Source organism: Trachemys scripta, chromosome 1 (genome assembly GCF_013100865.1).
Source record: "Trachemys scripta elegans isolate TJP31775 chromosome 1, CAS_Tse_1.0, whole genome shotgun sequence".
Classification (NCBI taxonomy): Eukaryota; Metazoa; Chordata; order Testudines; family Emydidae; genus Trachemys; species Trachemys scripta.
The window spans coordinates 153,343,920-153,363,697 of NC_048298.1; the positions used below are offsets into that span (position 1 = coordinate 153,343,920).

At 38.4% G+C, this 19,778-nt stretch overlaps 1 protein-coding gene across 3 annotated transcripts; it reads left to right on the forward strand.

The window, feature by feature from the left end:
• The first annotated feature begins 45 nt into the window (after window positions 1-45).
• Window positions 46-18,551, forward strand: CEP97 (centrosomal protein 97). Of its 3 annotated transcripts, none has more exons than XM_034790304.1 (11): window positions 46-182; window positions 3,013-3,155; window positions 5,508-5,666; window positions 6,118-6,219; window positions 7,180-7,293; window positions 8,686-8,852; window positions 9,614-9,778; window positions 10,095-10,228; window positions 10,841-11,621; window positions 13,155-13,230; window positions 14,142-18,551. In XM_034790304.1, exons 1-11 carry the CDS (start codon window positions 131-133, stop codon window positions 14,865-14,867), a joined length of 2,619 nt encoding a protein of 872 aa, XP_034646195.1. In that variant the 5' UTR covers window positions 46-130; the 3' UTR covers window positions 14,868-18,551. The 3 variants fall into 3 exon arrangements, with proteins under 3 accessions (XP_034646195.1, XP_034646203.1, XP_034646212.1); XM_034790312.1 differs by having other exon boundaries at window positions 8,713-8,852; XM_034790321.1 differs by having other exon boundaries at window positions 83-761.
• Window positions 18,552-19,778: the final 1,227 nt, after the last annotated feature.

A 19,778-nucleotide genomic window follows, 5' to 3' on the forward strand; every position in this document is an offset into this window, starting at 1 on the left:
GGCGACGCGGGGCCTCTGGTCTAGGGGGTCCGCAGATAAAATACCCAGAAATTATTTTTTCCCGCGGCTTAAAGCAGCCAATCAGCGCGCGCGGCGCCCGGTTGCCTGGTGTCGGTAGCAAGCGGGAAGTATGGCGGCGGCAAGGAGCGAGGCGGCTCCGTTGGCTCTGGGAGCCAGGGAAGGTATCGGGGGCACTGGGGACCGGCCGGGTGGGTTACAGGGTTCCTGGGGAATCTGGGTAGCAGGGCTCAGGGGTTCATTGCGTGTCTTTTCTCCCACCGTTTATTAGGTTGGTCGCGCGGTGCATCATGGGATATGTTGTTTTTTTCCGCGGTACAGCCTGGCTGTTCGCTCAGGGAGTGGACTACAAATCCCAGAGGGCTTTGCGCTCTCCACTCAACACTGCTCGTGAATGGGGTGCAGAGGGATCAGCTAAGAGAGTGGGGAGCTGTAGTCGCTCGTGGAGCCGGTTAATGGGGGTGCAGCTGGGGGAAGGTGAAGGGAGTCTGGGCGAGTTGGTCCCTTCCCCATTCAGGACATGTCGGGGGGGGGGGGGTTACCTGTCCTTTTCTCCCCTCCGCTCCCCCACAAAACAGAGAGACCATGAGACAATAGCACTGGTTGCCATCCACCTTCCCGTTGCCAGGGTAGCCCTCGCCCAGTGGTGCTGAAATCACCCCACGAGATGTGGCTGGGTTTCGGGTGTGGGGGAGGTGTTACCGGCTCTGTTGCAAGTAAGCAGCTGATATCCAGTCCCACAGGTATATGTAAATAACAACTAACAGTCCTAAAATATCCTGTTCGCTGTTGGAGGGAGGGGCTTTCCTTCGTGAGTGAGAGAGCTTAAACAGAAGTTGTTTTATTTAAAAAAAATTAGGCCTTATTGCAAAGATAACCTTATAAATAAGAGATATACCATGTTGTCCCCCTGAGTTTCCAGACCGCTTTTATGTCTCTATTGCTATCATAGCTTTTTTTAGTAGCATTGCCACTGCTGCTATTCAGAATTCTGTGGACAACTGTGAACTTAACAAAAGTAATGTGCGGTTAATTCTGATTTTGTTTGGGAAAGCGACCAGCTGTTAATTTTGTATTTAGCTGATCAGTTCAGTGATTGAAGACTGTTCTTTACCAACAGTCTCTTTTTAGCTTTAGCATGATTCCAGCAGGAGTATAAGAATATAGTCATACAGAACCCATATTGATTGTCAGAACTGATTGTTTCCTACTACCACAGAGTTTTACACTAGAGGGCAGTGGTCTGCTACTGAGCTGATGGTGGGAGGGGAACCAGCAGTGGGTAGGAATGGGAGAGTGGTTTACATGTGCTGTAAATAGGATACAGTCAGTACCTCCTCCTAAGCTGGACTAATATCTGAAAGAGATCATTGGAGACTGCCCCTCCTTCTCAGCTCTGTTACAACAAGTGCTTTTGTCTGGAATGTTTTAACTCTGTCCCCAGAGTTAAGTGATGGGTCTCAACTTTAGAATTTTGTCTTGCCCAAAATATATCTGCACTTAAGCGTTGGATACTTTTAATGTGTACTGTTTGCTCAGGCTTTCCACTAGAGGCAGTGCTGGAATCTGGAACATTTAGCCCATCAGTTAGAATTTCCCCATTTTTGGTCCTTATGGGAAAGTTAGTTTGATGCTGTTGCTGGCACAGAGTGCCCGAGGACAGCAACAGCGGGGTTCGTTGCCCGGTGTGCTTCGCGCCAATAAACACACCAGGGTGAAGAAGCAATCAAAGTTTATTTGGGATCCCAAAGCGGTGCTAGGAGAGTGGCACGTCTCAAATCAAGCACACCAACATAAGCGGCCTTTATCTTTTATACAGTTTGTAGCTAAGCCCGTCCTGTCTCACCCCTCCCCACATTCCCACCTCTCCCCCTTCCTCCCTCTGTCTACATTACACAAGGTTTTGTAGTGTTTCCTAAAGATTCATCAGAAACTTCGTTGAAATCTGTGTCTCTCAAAACATTACAGCTTTGATGAAACAGCATTTTTCAAAAACAATAAAAAAAAGATGTTGTCAAAAAATCCCAACCAGTCTAGTATACATGCTCCCAGTTTAGGGGGTGGGGAGTGAGGAAAACCTTTCCAGCTACAAATGGGAAGATTTCTCTGTGTTGGTACTTAAGCCTTTTAAAAGAAAAAACTCCTTCCCAGAAGTTGGTGTAAATAGACAACCTTCCAGATAAAAAACAATGCAGTGTTATTTTCCTGAATGTGCAGACAGCCCCAGTACTTCTGCTGCTCATAGCTTTCCCAAGCAGCAGCAGAATGAAAATAATAAGACTCTGGTCTGTTTTGTTACTGCTATTCAGAGTAGTGTCATGAATCTCCTCGACTTCCTATTAATGGGATTGCTCGCTGAGAAAGAATTACAAGTCTTTGTTAGCTCCTATTCCCACTAAATATAGTGATCCCTTTTTTGCAGTATTTCTCTTATGACTACTACAACAAAGGTGATCAGATTTTTTGGAAGACAAGGGATGTATTAAATTTTTCATTACCAGAATCATGGTAAAGGATGGTGAGTAGATTTGGTGACTGGGATGGAAAATTTTCACAGCATTTTTTCAAGGCTGAAGCATTATAATATTGTTTGTAGAGTCATTATATCTACCTGTCAGTCTGAGATACTTATATGGCACCCATTACTTTATTATCACAGTCTTGAATGTTTTACCTACCTCTACATAACAAGGGAGGTAGAGAATTATTGCTGCTTTAGAAGGGGAACTGAGACGCATAGAACCTAAGTGACTTGCCGAATGTCACACAGGAAAGTCTGTGGTGGAATATGGACTCCCAAGTCTCAAGGTAGTGTCCTAATCACTGGGTCATCCTTCTCATTTATTCAGTCTGAAATATTCATTTGACATAGTCTCAGAGATGCAAATGATAGAATTCAGTTATTTCTCTCTAGTCATGAATATAAGTCTGTTTATATTGCTTGCGAATTGGCAGCACACGTGCTCATACTTCTTTTTTCCCCTTTTCTCCAAGGTTCAGTAGTTAATTGGTCAGGCCAGGGGTTGCAAAAGTTGGATCCAACATTACCCTGTGATGCTGACATTCATACTCTAATTCTGGATAAAAACCAAATAATTAAACTGGAACACCTGGAGAAATGCAGGAACTTAATGCAGGTCGGTATTATATGATTCGAGTTGGCCATGAAATAACTTAACCACACTGTACTTGTTAAAATATTTCTATCACAACAATTAATTAAATGAGTTCTAAAAGTTCCTTTTTCATAGTAAACTAACTATGCAACTTCCTATATTTCTGAATGGAAAAGGAGATTTTTCAGTGCAGTCCAGTGCAGATCTGCAGCTGATAGTAGCACAAATTGTTTCCCTGGTTTCCTATATAATTCAGAGAAAATTTACTTCACTGTCTATTAAAAAAAAAAAAATGCTGGTGCCTGGTACTCAGATATCGAGTGAACTCAGTTCCAAATGAAGTCAAAAGTAATCTTAATTCTGGTATTTCCTTTCTTTTGAGTGCTTGACTCAACCATAATAACGTTCTTTTAACATAGATTTTCCATGTGTAATAAATAAGTATGTATATAGCACTTTCCATCCTTGGATTTCAGAGCTGTTTACAAAGAGAGTAACTATTATCCTTTTTTTTACATGTGGTGTAACTGAGATGCTAGGAGGTTAAGTGACTCAAAAGGTCACACACAATGGCACAGCTAGATATAGATGCCTATCTCATGACTGTTAGTGCTATGCCCTGTCACAGACCATGCAGTCCTCCTTTCATTTGCACGCTTTTAAACAGGACCCTTCTCCGTTTGACCTATAATTCATCTTCGTTGTTCCCTTTTGTCAAAAAACGTTTTATTGGTGCTTAAAAAGAAAAATACTACCAGTAGTTATAAAGGCATGAAAATAAATGATCACAAATGCCAATATCACTTTTAGGGCAATCCACCTAATAGCCAGGCCTTTGCAGCATAAAATGTAAGACTGTAGTCATAAGTGAGTCCTGTGCTAATGTATGTAAACTTCCAAGTTACAAATATACAACTGCTAAAATGAATTGAATGGTAAATAACCCCTGGAATATGATATAAAAATTTATTAACACAAGGAGAGGTGAAGAAAAAAATAAATGTAAAACAGGATAAAATACAAGAAGTAAAAGTGCTAACTGTAAAATTAAATGGCTTTACATTCTGACATTAATGCCATGAGTCACTTAGGCCCTGATTGTGCAAATACTAATGTTCATGCTTAACTTTAGTCCCAGGAGTAGTCTATTGAAATGAATAGGGCTATTCATGGTAGTAAAGTTAAACACATGCATACGTGTTTGTAGGATCAGGGCATTGGTCTCCACAGGACATCTCTAACAAGTCCAAGTCCATCATTAACTATTATTGGAAGTGCCTCCAGCCAGACATGAATAACAGTCTTTTTGAGTCCCCTTATTAGCTTCCAGAGGAGAATCTAAACTAATATATGAAAGGAGTTTTTCAAGCCCAGCGCTCACAATATTGGCTTAGGATAACATTGTTTTAATTTGTGCTTTGACCATTTATGTAGGAATTTATCATTCCTAAAGCCCATACATTACATTTGGGATGGACTAGTATTTAGATTTATTATACTTGCTTGGAGCTACAAATGCACTGTGAGTTCACACAAGCAAATTTGAATTCAGGTTAAATTATAGTAGAAAAACAGAGTAGTTAATCCTTTTCACAGCTGAACCACAGGTTCTGTTGTATCGGAGTAACTATAACTAAGACATTATCGATTTTACTACTTGGTGTTGACATATCAAAAATATGTACAGCTGATGGGGTCAGTTTCTCATGACGCTTCATATTAAAACATATATTGGTATCAGTACACGGTAGCTTCACCAGGGTTAAAGGGCAGTAAGTGTATTTCCAATATGGATTAAAGTTTTCTGTGAGTTCTTGATTGTAGGATTAATATTTGCCTAGATCTTAACCCGTGCTGACAAATTCTTAGAGTAGAAAATTGCCGTTATAAGTAGTCTGTATTTAAAACATAATTAAAAATTACTCTCTTTCTGGGGATAAAAACTGTTTTTTGACAGTTGTGTAAAATATTTTTTTTTTATCCTCCACTATGGTGAGGATGAGCAAGTAGATTTTTATCCTGGAATAGTACATTTTCATGGTGACTTTGCAAAGCTGATTTAAAATACTGATTACCAGTTGCTAAATTCATTCCAGGTTTCAGTTCCTTTGGTTTCAGCAGGTAACGGCCCAGGAGAATTTGTCCAAGTTTGTTGTATGAGATTTTAAAAGAGTTTGATGAAGAAAGAGTCTGTACAGTTCTGCAGTTTGTCTTGTCCACGTTATTCTTTGTGTGAAAACGGAAAATCTAGATTGATGGTATTTTTGTTGGATTGGATATTTAGCTGTTAAATCAGAGCAAGGTCTCTGATAGGCTGTGTTGTTCATACACTTTGATAGTAAAAATAAAATGTTTCTTATATTCAACCTACAGCTGTCAGTAGCCAACAATCGGCTTGTAAGGATGATGGGTGTGGCAAAACTGACTCAGCTCCGGGTACTAAACTTGCCTCACAACAGTATTGGTTATGTGGAGGGGCTGAAGGATCTGGTGCACTTGGAATGGCTAAACCTGGCAGGAAATAACCTTAAGGTGAAATATTTATTCTTTGTAAGTTTTCTGAAATCTGTAGTTCAGAATGTGGGTAAATTGGAAAATACTGAAAAAACATCACTACATAGTCTGATTCTGTTCCCATTAAAGTGAATGGGATTTTAATGGGAGCAAAAATGGATCATTTGTGTCTTTCCAGTCTCTGAAGTGGAGAAAGGCCGTATTTGTGTAAGGGATCTCCTAGTAAAACTGACATAAATAACTGAATCCCAAAATATAAAGGGATTTGGGGTAATCTTTTGAAATGCAGGTCATAAACTAAACTTAATCTTGTTTTTAATATAGTTATATTAATAATATAGTTTTGAAATGGTACAATTTGTCCAGTCTCATTAGCTTCATAAAAGATTGCAGAATGTTGATATCAACTTTTATTTAATAGAAAAAGAAAGTCTTAGAGTAATTAATATGATTATTTCTCTTGTTGTAGACCATAGATCAGATCAATAGCTGCTCATCTCTTCAACATCTTGATTTGTCAGACAACAATATACCTCAAATAGGAGATCTCTCCAAGCTTTTGTCTCTAAAGGTAAATGCTTCCTAACCTTTCTGTCTTTGGAATATTCTTGCAAAAACCAGTTGTGATAGTAACTCTAAGCAGATAGCATTTGTCATTATCCGTTCACTTTTAAAAGAATTTTAATTAATCACCATAATCGCTGTACTACGGAGATATGTAAAAAATTATTATCCCATTTTAAAGATGAGGAGATGGAGGCAGAGAATTTGTGATTCACTTGTGATCAATCTGTAATTTTGTCCCAGGCCACATAGTGAATTGGTATGAGTGTAGCGATGAGAACTTAAGTTCCTGGCTCCTAGTTCTCTTCTCAGACTGTGTCTACACTACCACGGTAAGTCGACCTTCGCTACGCAACTCCAGCTACGTAAATAATGTAGCTGGAATTGATGTACCTTAGGTCGAGTTACCGCGGGGTCTACAATGCGAGGTGTCAACGGGAGAAAATCTCCCGTCGACTTACCTTACTCTTCTCGTCAGGGGTAGAGTACAGGGGTCGACTGGAGAGCAAAATCTGCAGTCAATTTGGCAGGCCTTTACTAGACTTGCTAAATCGACTGCCGGTGGATTGATCTCAGAGCGTCGATCCCCGCGGTAGTATAGACCTGCCCTCAGAATAAACTCCTCCTCCTCCTCTTAAGTACTGGATCAGGACAAAGGAATTTCTGCTACCTCTTTCGCACTGAACTATCTGCATAGGAAAAAGATACGTTTCCAAATGTACTTTTAAAAATATCGGTAGTTAGAAACTTTAAAACCATACATTTTATAAAGGGAAATTTTGCTTTTAAATATGAGACTCTTTCAAGGTATTACTCTATTCCCAGACTACAACAACCAATAATCTGTTTGCAAACACTGGCAAAGCTTTACATTGTCATTTCACTGTGTGTGTGTTCTGCACTGTTCACAAAATTCATGTTTTGACAAAAAAAGCATACATTTAATTACAATATTTTTGTTTCATAGACTCTGCTGCTGCATGGAAATATTATAACCTCACTTCGTATGGCACCTGTTTGCCTACCTCAAAGTCTGACTATTCTCTCTTTGGCAGAAAATGAAATCAGAGACTTAAATGAGGTAAGAAATGTGGAATATTTATCCCCAAATTTTTACTTACAGTAAAAAAGCATAGCTCTTTTGAGAGCAAAGTATCAAGAATGTAAGTAAAACCAGCTTTGCTTTCTCAAAATATACTAGACTATTGGGGTTTGTTTGTACTAATTTGTTTCTGTAGTAAAGATTCATGCAGTGAACAACTACACAAACCAGCTGATCCTCTGGTTTGGATGTTTTCCTTAAAATCAAAAAGAAATGTGTTGGGATGGAAGTTTTAACTTTCAGCTGACATTTTTCTCCTTCCTTGTTTAATTGCTCAACGATACCCAAAGTCCACTCCAAGGGCCAGATGTTGCCTACGAATTGATAAAATACTTCTCCTGGTTTTTCTTCCTGTATCTACAGAATGAGAACAAATCTGATCAGCTGGCTTTGACAGCTGAGAAATCCAACAAACAATTTCTGTTCTCAAAGGATAGGTTTGAAGTGCACATCCTGGACCCAAACTTTCCTAAAGTTTGTATTTGTAGTTTTGGTTTGGGCCCATCTCTGTTCTGTTCTTTTACCATGAAACAGATGGCAAATATTTTGGCTATATTTCAGAGTAGTAGCCGTGTTAGTCTGTATCCGCAAAAAGAATAGGAGTACTTGTGGCACCTTAGAGACTAACAAATTTATTGTAGCATAAGCTTTCGTGGGCTATAGTTCACTTCATCGGATGCATGTAGTGGAAAATACCGAAGGAAGACACCCCCACCCACACCCCCACCCACCCACACACACACACACAATGGGTGTTACCCTACACGTGGTAAGTAGAGTGATCAGTTAAAGTGAGCAGTTGTCAGCAGGAGAGAAAAATAACTGTTTCTAGTGGTAATGAAAATGGCCCATTTCTGGCTATAGTTGTTTATTATTTATTTTTTTATTTTATTTTATTTTAAAATAAGTAGTTGCTCCTGCCAAATTGTCAGCGTAGCCTTCGTGGTGGAGGGACACCTTAGTTTGGTCAGATGTACATTCCTCCGTCCTTTTCCTTAGAATCACATGGTCACAGTCCATCTTTTCTACTGATTGGCCTGACAGTGGTAAGACATTCTTCTCTCCTGTGCTGATACAGAATAACACAAATATCTAATCGCTCCATACATACCCGGGCACTGAAAGGAGGTGATTCTTTCTAAAGGCCTTGGGGGTTGCTGTGTTACAGGAAAGTGGATGGTTAGATGGCAGTGGTGTTCACAGTATTGTTAGTACTTCTTTCTTTTTTGAAGTAGTGTATGTGTTGCAAGCAAAAGTTATCGCATCTATAATGCTGGTACTCTGCCCAAGATGTCTAACCAATGGAAATACATTACGTTTTCTAAACATGCAGTAGTTCTCTTCTGTCAACAAAGACGTCCTTTGTTACAGATTTCTTTCTTGGCTTCCTTTCCTGAGTTGGAGCAGTTGTCAATCATGAATAACCCTTGTGTGATGGCCACACCTTCTATTCCTGGATTTGACTATCGGCCATATATTGTCAGCTGGTGTCTGAATCTTAAAGTTCTGGATGGATATGTGATTTCTCAGAAAGAGAGGTGAAATAATTTTTTTAATTGCTCTTTTCAAATTGGTTAATATGTTTGGATGAAGTGAATTAGTATTTTATTTTTGCGTAAGTGGAAATGTATCTCCAGATCAACTGCACTTATCCATTCTGTCTTTGTTTGTTTGCTACTATATGTTTCAGTGTAGAGGAAAAAATACTCATGCTTTGTCATGATTCATTTCATTGTGAATAGATAGTGCACAAAATACAAGCTGTTCTGGACATGGTATGTTTCTGCTCAGTATATTGCTGCTCCCTGACTGGAGGAGCATAACTCTTAAGGTTTACAGTGTGAATACTCACAATTTAAAATTCACTGTGTACTTTCTATAAAGATTCTGCAATATATGCTTATAAAGTTTGTTTCAGTGAACCTTTCTGCTAATAAACTCATTCATTCATATGTTTATAGAATACAAAAAAGGGGCATGAACACAGGTGAAGCAAATTCATTAAAAAAAATGAACAGAGATTGGATGGGTGAAGAGCATTGCCAGCCCATGGGCTAGAATATCAGTTGCAGAATAGATCTTCTGCTTTACAGCCCCTTTTTGTGAGGGATTCTTCATCAGCTCCTCTGAAGATCTCAGTTTCTCTGGCCTTTGTGCAGGGGACCATGATTTGCATTTATATAGCAAAGACACACAGTAAAAGAAAAGTTACGAAGAAAGCTTAGCAATAAGAAAATGACTTGTATACAACTATGATTTTATACCAAGACAATGACTGTGCGTTTTTTTCTCCCCCCAGTTTGAAAGCAGAATGGCTTTACAGTCAAGGTAAAGGACGATCATATCGACCTGGCCAGCATGTTCAGTTAGTCCAGTATCTGGCCACTGTTTGTCCTCTTACCTCTACATTTGGTCTCCAGACTGAAGAGGATGCCAAACTGGAAAAAATACTGAGTAAGCAGAGGTGAGAACATTTTAGCTTGAATTATTGATGACACTTAGTAAGTGCTATTCTATTCAACCGAGGGATTTTAAAGATAACCTAATTAAGTTTGACAGTTTAGAACCAGGTCCTGCAAGCCCTAAATGTTGTAAGGTGGCTTCAGTGAAACTTCTTGTATGAGTAAGGATTTGTACAATCAGCCCCTTGTTTTAGAATAGTTTAACCAATTGTTTTTTCCACAGAATAGCTGGTAGTTATAGTTCCCTTATGCACCACTAGTTTAATTCTTATTTTAAAAGACAGTTTTTAAAATTACTTGGATTTTGTTTCTGTTTAGGCTCCACCAGAAGCAGTTGATGTACCAAAGCCAAAATGAAGGGCCGCCTACATCCTCTACTCCCAACAAAGTGGTGCCTGCTACATATGAACACAACAGTTCAATCCAAGGGCCCCAGATAATTCTTGAAAGTGGTAAGATCCAAATCTGCCACTGTTATCTAATCTGAGTTGGTGATGGGAGCTACTGTTCACTGTGGAAATTAACAAAATAGCTGTTTTTCCCTTCACAAAGTTATTTGTGTGCAATTAGCAATGTAATCCTACTCTGGAACATATCCTTCAGATCTTTGTATTTGTTTGGATTGTTTTTAACTTAAGTAATACAGGCATTGGTATACTTTGTTTTCTAATACCACTTTCATCACTTATTCAGATCTTGAAAATAGTCACTAATGAGATTAATAAGTAACTCAGAGAATTTTTCACTTGACCACAGCTCAAAGTAATACCTTCTATTCGCTTGTTACTTCTGTTATGTGCCTACTACTTTTTGACTGTTCTGTCTAGTTAGACATTTCTTCTTGTGAGGGACAATTTCTTACTGTTTTTGTATAGTATACAGCACCTTGGTATATAGTGGGGTTCCCTGGGTGCTACTGCAATATCTATGTTAAATAACCATATGATTGCCATTGTTAGCACTTCAGATCCTATTACTGCTCAGTAAATACTTGGGTTGATTTAAATAAATAAATTATATATTTAAATATTGTGTCATCTAAATTTGGCTCTCTGTTCATCTAGAACCTGTTATCCAAAGGAATTCTTGGGTTGGGCCAGGCTCCACTGATGACCATTCTTATGCAGTTAAGAATGTCTTTCCAGCTTCAGTGCAAGCTGAAAGAAGCTGTCGCAAGGAGCTGTACCTGGAGGACATACAGACTGACGAGGACAAATTGAACTGCAGCCTTCTGTCCTCAGAGTCTACTTTTATGCCAGTTGCTTCAGGACTGTCTCCAGTATCTCCCACTACAGAATTAAGGCTACATGGAATCAATTTGAACCTAGAAGATGATGATAATACGGTGATTGTATTTGTGAAAGAGGTCAATAAAGTTGAGGATGATAACAAGCAGGAAAATACTTCTTGGATTACAAAAGAGTGTTCCATCAAAGCAGCAGAAACTATGGAAACTCAAGAGGAAGATAATGAGGATGGAATATTGACTTCCCCTAGTCCAGCAACAGTCACTGCTAACCCAACTGCTAGTATTAATGACTGTTTAGCATCTTCTGTTGACCAAGTTCTGTGCAGCCACCTCAAGCCATCATTAACGGATGATGAACCATTAATTAAAAATCTTTATATTGACCAAACTATAGAGAGAAATTCTACTGATGCATCAACTGCTGTTGACCAAGATGCTGAACTTCAAAGAATGAACAAAGCGGCCACCATGCTTCAGGCCTGCTGGAGGGGATTCCACACCAGAAACTACCATCCCAGAGCCAAGGAAGTGCGTTATGAAATTCGTCTAAGCAGAATGCAAGAGCATATTGTTTTCTTAACTGATGAAATAAGAAAGTAAGTAGAAAGTTTTATGTTCTTCTTCTCAAAATTGAATTAATGTAATCAGAACAGAAAAAATAACTTGTTCTATTGCATTTCAGAATGAGTATAAACTTATCTTGGCTTATGGAACTATTTGTATGACTGTAACTCTATACACAGTAGCTCTTGGTATGCTAACACAGAACTACTATGATCACAGCAGGAGTCAGCTTTCTCTTCTGTCTCCCTTATCAGCATGAATGTAACTCCTCTCTCTTCACTATAGCTCTATCTACACGTGTTTAGTTAAAGGGAAATTTTCTCTCTTCTTCATCCTCCCACATTCAGGGCAATAGACTCTAATATACAAGCAAAATAAGATATTCTCTTAAAGTTCAGCGAGAGCATGAATGGTTCTGAGTGTGAAAGGTGGTGTTCCAGGATCCTTGCTGAGATCACAGTAAATCAGTGTTGGGGGTATTTGGTTTTTTCCTTTTGAATATGAGGGTTTTCTCTGAAAAGTGACTGTGTAACAAGGCATTATAGGAGTCTATGTTTGTATGATTTCATCTCAAAGTTGCTCAGTTTACAAGATTATTTTCTGTCAGCCCTGTAAACTCAACCTGGGATCTGAGTGAGGCTCTAGGATCATTCCATCTCATCACAAGTAATAAAGGTTCTGAGAGTCAAATTAAGCCCTCAGTGAAACCTGTGAAATCCCATTGCTTTTGGATGATGCCTTTGGTTACATATGTGCAATCCATTAACCTATGGTTGGGTTTGAACAGATGCATGCAGAACCTTTATTACTGATGTTGATGCATGAAAAGGGAAACATCTCAGCTTGGCTCTTGGAGCTCAGTTTGAGTAATGGAGCTAGAAGTTAGAAAAGCATTGGCTAAAGTGAGAAAATTTTATACAAAACCAATGAGACACAATAAAATACAACCTCATAATGCCACTTTCACAGTGTTACTTTACAGAAGAGAACCACACTTCACAGTCATTTGTTTGTAATTACCCACATCTTAAAGCTGATGGGAAGCAAAATTGACCTGGCCTGGTAGATCCTTTACTAGAAAGTTGTCGGCTAATAGCTGTTTTGTCTGTCACTAGCAATTTGAAAATGTATGTAAAAACCCACAGTGGGTTTCACTTTTTTTCCATGATTGACCAAAGTAATAGATGTATCTGTGAAAAGAGTTCCACAGAAGGAAGAGAGCTCTCTGATGGGGAGTTCTATAGAAACAGGTAAACAGTTAAACAGCATGAGGTCCCTATGTCCTTCAGATACAGAGGATGTTCAGTAGACCATGGAGAATAGAGTACAAAAAGCTTTAACAGTGAGCAGGATAGTAGTTTTCTCCAACAGTATTTGAAGTCTGTTCAACAGCTAAAAGATGCTGATAAGTCAAGTTGCAATATTTAAATGTTTGCTCTGTAGTATCTTTCAAGAATAGCTTCATATAAAATTGTGCTTTTATACAAATGTACTGGTATTGTCAACCAAAAAAACCACGGCTTTATTTCAATATTTAAAACGAAGTATCTTGGGTTTGTGTGTAGATTAAAAAAAGAAAGAGAAGAAGAGAGGATTCAAAAACTTGTACAAGAGGAGGCTGTCAGATACCTTTGGAACCAGGTAAGCTTCTTTCTTTCTCTCTCTCTCATTTTCCTCTTTACAGATTAACTAAAAAGCATGCTTCTAAATACATATTCTTTTTAAGTATGCAAAGTGTAGCTCATTCTTGCAAAACTGACCTTGCACACTAGATGCATTAGTAGAAGGTTATCTGCTAATTGGCTATAATGCCTGCCATTATCACTCTAGAAAAAGTACGCAGAGCTGTCTGCAAAATTAGAAACTTAAATATGTTTTAATAACTAAAAATAAAATCAGTTTGGAATAAAAGTAAGGAGAAAATACAGGAGAAGGTAAATGAGTCAATGGGAAGCAAAACTGACTTGGCATGGTGGATGACTTACTAGAAAGTTCTGTTAATGGCTATATTGTCTGCCACTAGCAGTTTGAAAATGTATGTAGAAACCCACAGTGAGTTTAGTGAAAGAATAACTGGCTATTGCCACAGTATTCTCTGAATGACTTGAGAAGATTATGAAACCATACTAGTTCTGAAGGCTACACGTTGTTCTTTAACTAAATTCTAAAGCTAAAAGGTTGATGCTACATCTTATAGGTGGACCTCTTTCAAAGAGTTGAGTACTTCTGTAGTTGTAGTACCAAGACAGTGAAGCCTTTATATTCTTTTAAACATGTGTTGTCCCTTCTTAAAATTTTCCTCAATGGTTTGGTTTCGTTTCTTTTTTCTTTTCCCGTTCCCTTTTCTCGCCTCCCCTTCTCTCCCCTCCTCTATTTAACAGTGGGAAATGAATCTTTCCCTTCTTTGAGACAAAGTGCACTTACTTTTTATTTAGTCCTTGTATCTTACATTGAATATTAGATTGACTGGCCAATTTACAAAACATTCCTAAGAAACAACGTGCCTTTATTTCCCTTATTTAATCATGATTTTTTTTCCCTATGGTTTACAGGTTAGATCCCTTCAGCAGTGGCAACTTTCAGTGAACCAAAACCTTAGCACTTGGCAGCATGGTGTTTCTGCATCAAGTACTTTGTGTCCATCCAAACTATCTGTCCAGTCATCCGGGCTCAATCAAGAAACCTCTCCTGTTGGTAGTTCTACCTGGTTGGTTTCAGCTACTGAAGCTCTTCATGAGAAAACTTTACCTGAGTTCCCAGACTCTGGCTTTCACTCCTCCATAACTGACCACACTCATGTTAATGACTCTCATGGCTCTGAAAAGAGTTCCACAGAAGGAAGTGAAAGCTCTCTGATTGGGAATTCTATAGAAACAGTCAAACAGTGTGGCGATCCTGTCTCAGAATGTATTTCAGATACAGAGGATGTCCAGGCAGACCATGAGGAATGGAGTAAAGAGAGCTCAAATAGTGAGCAGGACAGTAGTCTTCTCCAACAATACTTGATGTCAGTTCAGCAGCTAGAAGAGGCTGATGACCGGACAAGTTGCAGTGATGGGACAGAAAGGAGTAGGCCACAGACAGCTGCATCAGCAGAAAAACCGTATTCTTTGTCTGATGCTGTTTCTATAAATGTCTCTCAAGACGTACCTTCACCTGCACAAAATGAAATTAATCAGACACCAGAAAGTTGCAAATTGAATTCAGGAGTAGTGGAAGGGAAGCAAACAGAATGTGATGCTTCATTTCAGGTGCTGCCTGTTGGCATAGCTGTGTAGTAGGCTTAGCTCCATGGAAAATTAGGGAATACAGTCATAATTTTTTTTTTGCCATTTATACAGAATTTGTATTCTTTTCATATATTCTATTCTGGATTCCTAGACCCAAGTTACCAGAAAGGCTTAACTTTTAATAGCATCTTCCTAAATCTTCTAATTGAATGTTGATGCTAACTATGCTAAATTGAAATGAGTAAAGTTCTCTGGTGGACATTACGCACTTTATTTCTTAATGACTCTTATATCTTAATAACTGTTTTTCATAAAATATAATTCAAAGGATTATGATCTTTTCCTATTGGCTCAATTCAGCTAAAGTAGATAAGTTTTAGTAAGTTTTTATTTTTCCTAAAAGTCAGAGCTTGAGTTTATGTTCTGTAAAAATAAGGAAACAGCATGGGGAAAGATAGAAATAGAGGAAGAGTGAAGACTATCTGTGCATGTATCGGTATAAACTGACAGGAAAAAGGACAACAGAATCCCTTAATAGAGTTTCTGTGGACCTGAACTTAGGTATCTGTCAAGATTTTCAAAAGTAAGTGCTCTAAAACTAGAATCCCAAGTTACCGACAGGACAAGTTGCAAGTGATGGGGCAGTAGGCCAGAGACAGCTGCATCAGCAGAAAAACAAGATTCTTTTACGTTTTCTTTTTTAAAGACAATTGAAACTCCTGAGTGCTCTGCACCTTTGAAAATAGGCCATTTATTTAGAAGCTTAAGTATGGACTTAGGAGAGTCAAATTTTAGGGATGCATTTTTAAAACAAGTCTTGACCCTTGTCTCCCATACGGCCCAATCGTACTGTCCTTTCTCAGGTAAGACTCATGCTAGAGTCAATGGCAGTATTTCGTGACTAAGGGCTCCAAAAGGACCTAGTGACATAAGCATATACAGTGTCCCTCTCTGCCAAGTGAACTGCAGCAATGTGTGTAGGAACAAGATGAAAACATAGTTCTGGAGGGAGCCATACTGGTGTGGTTAAAGTGGGAGGCTTGATGACCTGATTAGAAGTATTGAACCTCCACAAGGATGGCCCTGTTATCTGCTGGTATCTTAGGTGTAAATATTAGGAGGAAATTCCATGAGTTGAAACTGCTTTCTGCCCCTTTGTTGTTTTTTTCCCCATGTAAAGGAGCATTAAACATTTGACACTAATTGGTTTTAAATATTAATTGTAAACCTGTGTGTGTCTGAATGTGCTGATTTAGTTTTGCTACACCTTCCTTTTAAACTCCAGGGAAGCAGTGACAGCAGATAAATTATAAATGGCAGTTAGGCATAATACAGACCCCACTTTAGCCTGTTATACCTTGTTCAGGGAAATAAAATAATCTTCAGTATGGCACAAAAGTAGCAATAGAAAATTATTGTGCCATGTAATCGGGAAAGGTCATCAGTAAAATAAAAAAAAAAATCAGCAAACGCACTGTAAGGCTGAACCTCCAGATCACTAGTATTGCATTTTGCAGCATGAGAGATCGATGCTTTTTGAATTATTTGTGTGAATTTCTCTGAGGTCAAGGCAACTAATCACATGAACAAAGATAGTTTTCACAAGGTCAGTTATTGCTTTTTTAAATGTAAAGTGATTTTTCCAAACATGTCACCCTGTTAAATTCTGGAGATTATTATTTTTAAAGGCCTTCATTCCCGGTCCCTATTAGGTCCTGAGGATGGAATTTACCCCTGTGCAGACAGCTAGCGGAAGGCCAGTGAACCACTTGAGTCCCCAAAATAGAGCTGAAGTGGAACTCAAGTAGTGTATGGGCCTTTTACCAGCCCTGTGCACAGGTGTGAAGTTCACCTTGAAAGAATAAAGCTTATCTTTATATATAGTACAACCTTCTTTTTTTTTCCAAAAGTCATGGGGGATGTTATATAAGTACTGGGTAATCTGGGAATTCTTGTTGTAATTAAGAAGCTAGGGCACTTGACTCTATTTTGAATGAGAACATTTAGATAATTGAGGTTGAAGTATATTAAATATACATCTTGCCTCCTCATGCTAGTTAAAATATATCTGTAGTGTAATTGGGTTGGCATTTAGTTGATCTAAGGAGATGTGAGATCTTTACTTCCATTGAAATCAACGGCAGTTGGAGATCTCTGCCTCTTTCAGGATCGGGCCCTTGGGGGGGTTGTTTTTGTATCAATCTGGTGTGGAACTCTCATGTCTCTCTTTAAAGGGACTTGGAGTGTACCATTAAGTGTGAGAAGATTTCTCTCCTGTACACGAAACAGTTGCCAAATCTTGAAAGAAATCACTAAGTGGTGACTGGGTGGAAGTGTCAAGTTCTCTCTCTAGTGACAGAATGTCAGTGTAATAGATCATATATTGAAAAATAGTTAGAGCTCTCTTAATTTCTTTGGATAAGAACAGTATCAATTACTGAAGACTTCAATTTTGCTATTTTATATAAAAGTGCCTCATTTGCTGCCAGGAACTAAGCTGAGAAGAGTCAACATATGTTGTGTAAGTGCCAAAAGGTAATACCTTCATACAACTAATTTTCCATGGAAGCCATAGAAGTTCATAGTATTCCCTGTAGTAGTGGGACTTGCAAACACAAATGCATGAAGACTTTTATTTTACCCAATATCTGTATCAACTTTTACTTGTAACCTGTACATCCAACTCTCTATATAACATCCAAAAATCTTTCATTTCTGAAGTTATAGCAAAATATATACCAACGTATAATATTCAGCTGTATCTTGTTACTTTTTCAAAAGCTTTGAAGCACAAAATATCTCTTCTGTTATTGTGCGGTATATCTTGCATGTGTAGAAAATAAATTGCCTAAATTTAGCATATATAAACATTAGAGAGAGAGAGAGATTTGGATTAATAGCTTTTGCAGGATTAAAAGTAATTAGTTGTACATAAGCAAAAATGTATTGTGTTGAGGAGCAGCATGAAATAAAAGGCTAAATAATACCATAAATATGGAAAGGAAAAGTGATAACGAAAGATAAAGCAGAAAAATAGCAAATAAAAACATGATGTATGCTAAAATAGGCTTAGCTGAGCTCACGTATTCTCAATAAGCGATTTTTGTAGTTGTGTCATACTTTAATTTATGGCTCAATAATGACTTTTTCTTAGAGGGAATAAAATTTTAAAGAGTAATTCGGTCAATTCTGGGATATGTGTACACAAGTCCTAGTTGTGGTCTGTGTTGTTTTGGTTTCCTTACACTATTTCTACATTTTTATGATCGAAGAAGACAGTTTATTTTAATTTCCTCTTCATGTAATAAGTGATAGACTGTGAATGTTCACAGGGAGACCATTTCAAAATCTATTTAGAGAACAATGGATTTATATATTGTATTAAGTACTCTCTTTCCTTCCTTAGAAAGAAAAGTGGGGAAATTCCCCATTGGAGAAGACAGATAGATCACCATTTCTCTTTTCTTGTATGAAACTTATGTAATGATTACTATAGTGCATTCCTCAGGTATCTAGAATTGTCATTGAAGTCAATGGGAGTTGTGAGTATATAAGGAGTTTAGAATCTGTTGCTCTAGATACTTGGGTGCTGACTCATCTGTCCTCTACACCCTCCCTCCCCCTTTATTCTGTTTGGTAAACAAAATGAATGAGTGCTCTAAGGCCTTGGCTACACTGGTGCTGTACAGCGCTGCAACTTGCTGCGCTCAAGGGTGTGAAAACGCCCTCCCCCAAGCGCAGCGCTGTAAAGCGCCAGTGTAATCAGCGCCTGCAGTGCTGCACGCTCGCTTGCAGCCCTGCAAGCTATTCCCCTCGGAGCGGTGGAGTACTTGCAGCGCTGCGAGAGAGCTCTCACAGCGCTGGCGGCGCGACTACACTCATGCTTCACAGCACTGCCACGGCAGCGCTGTGAATTCTCAAGTGTAGCCAAGGCCTAAGAGGGAGAGCTTTTCAAAAGCATGAAGCAGTGGTCTAATACTGCTCCCATTCACTTCAAAGGAAGCAGAGTTAGGCTTACACTGAGTGCTCTAGCAAATCCCATCTTTACAGAAATGCTTTTCCCACCGTGCAGGGAAAACATTAAAATTACAAGTTTGGTTTGATCATTCTAAAACACAAATATCACTGAACAAATGGCTGTGGAAGCCTTTGATAGGTTAATTGGTGCAAGTGTAACAACTTTTATAGATTTATTTCTAGGAGACCCCTAACATGCATGCTACACCTAATAAGAAAGTGTACTTATCAGCCAATCTGTGTGTGTGTGTGTGTAAATAAGCTCGTTTTTCGGAATAATGTAGAATGCCATTGAGTTTGTTCATGATTATATTATTTTAAAAGTATATTGACATTTTTATGACCTTTTTGTACATAATATCTATAGAACTCCAAGACTTATTTCCACTTGTGGCAGATTGTTTGGAGAACTGGCCAAACTCAAGAAATGGAAGATGTATTCCTCTGAGTCTACTTCGGTTCATTTTATTTGAGTTGAATGTATAATATGTCTAATTTGAAATGGGGATGCCTTGAATGAAAATGCAGTATAAAGCTGATCAGTTCCTCTGCTTTTAACTAGTGGAAAGGAGACTTTTTGAAAGACTTCACTATACTTTAAGTTTACTTAATTGAGTGGCACAAATCTCAAGAAAAAATAAATAAATAGAAAAAAAGTCTCCTTTTAATAATAGACCATTTTCCTACTGTAACTTTCTAGGAAGTATTTCACACAACATATTCTTTCTGGTCCCATGGTTTGTCTTTGTGGCCACGACTTGTGCTATCTTAAATGTTGATGTCACTTCAGCAAAAAGTAAAACCCAAGACATTTAACTCTTATAAACTATTTAATAGTATTTACAATGTTAGGTGCTTTAACTGTGAATAAGTGCCATACCAAATCTTAACTTACAGCACTAATAGGTGTAAATAATTATATAGGAGACCACTTTATGGCTT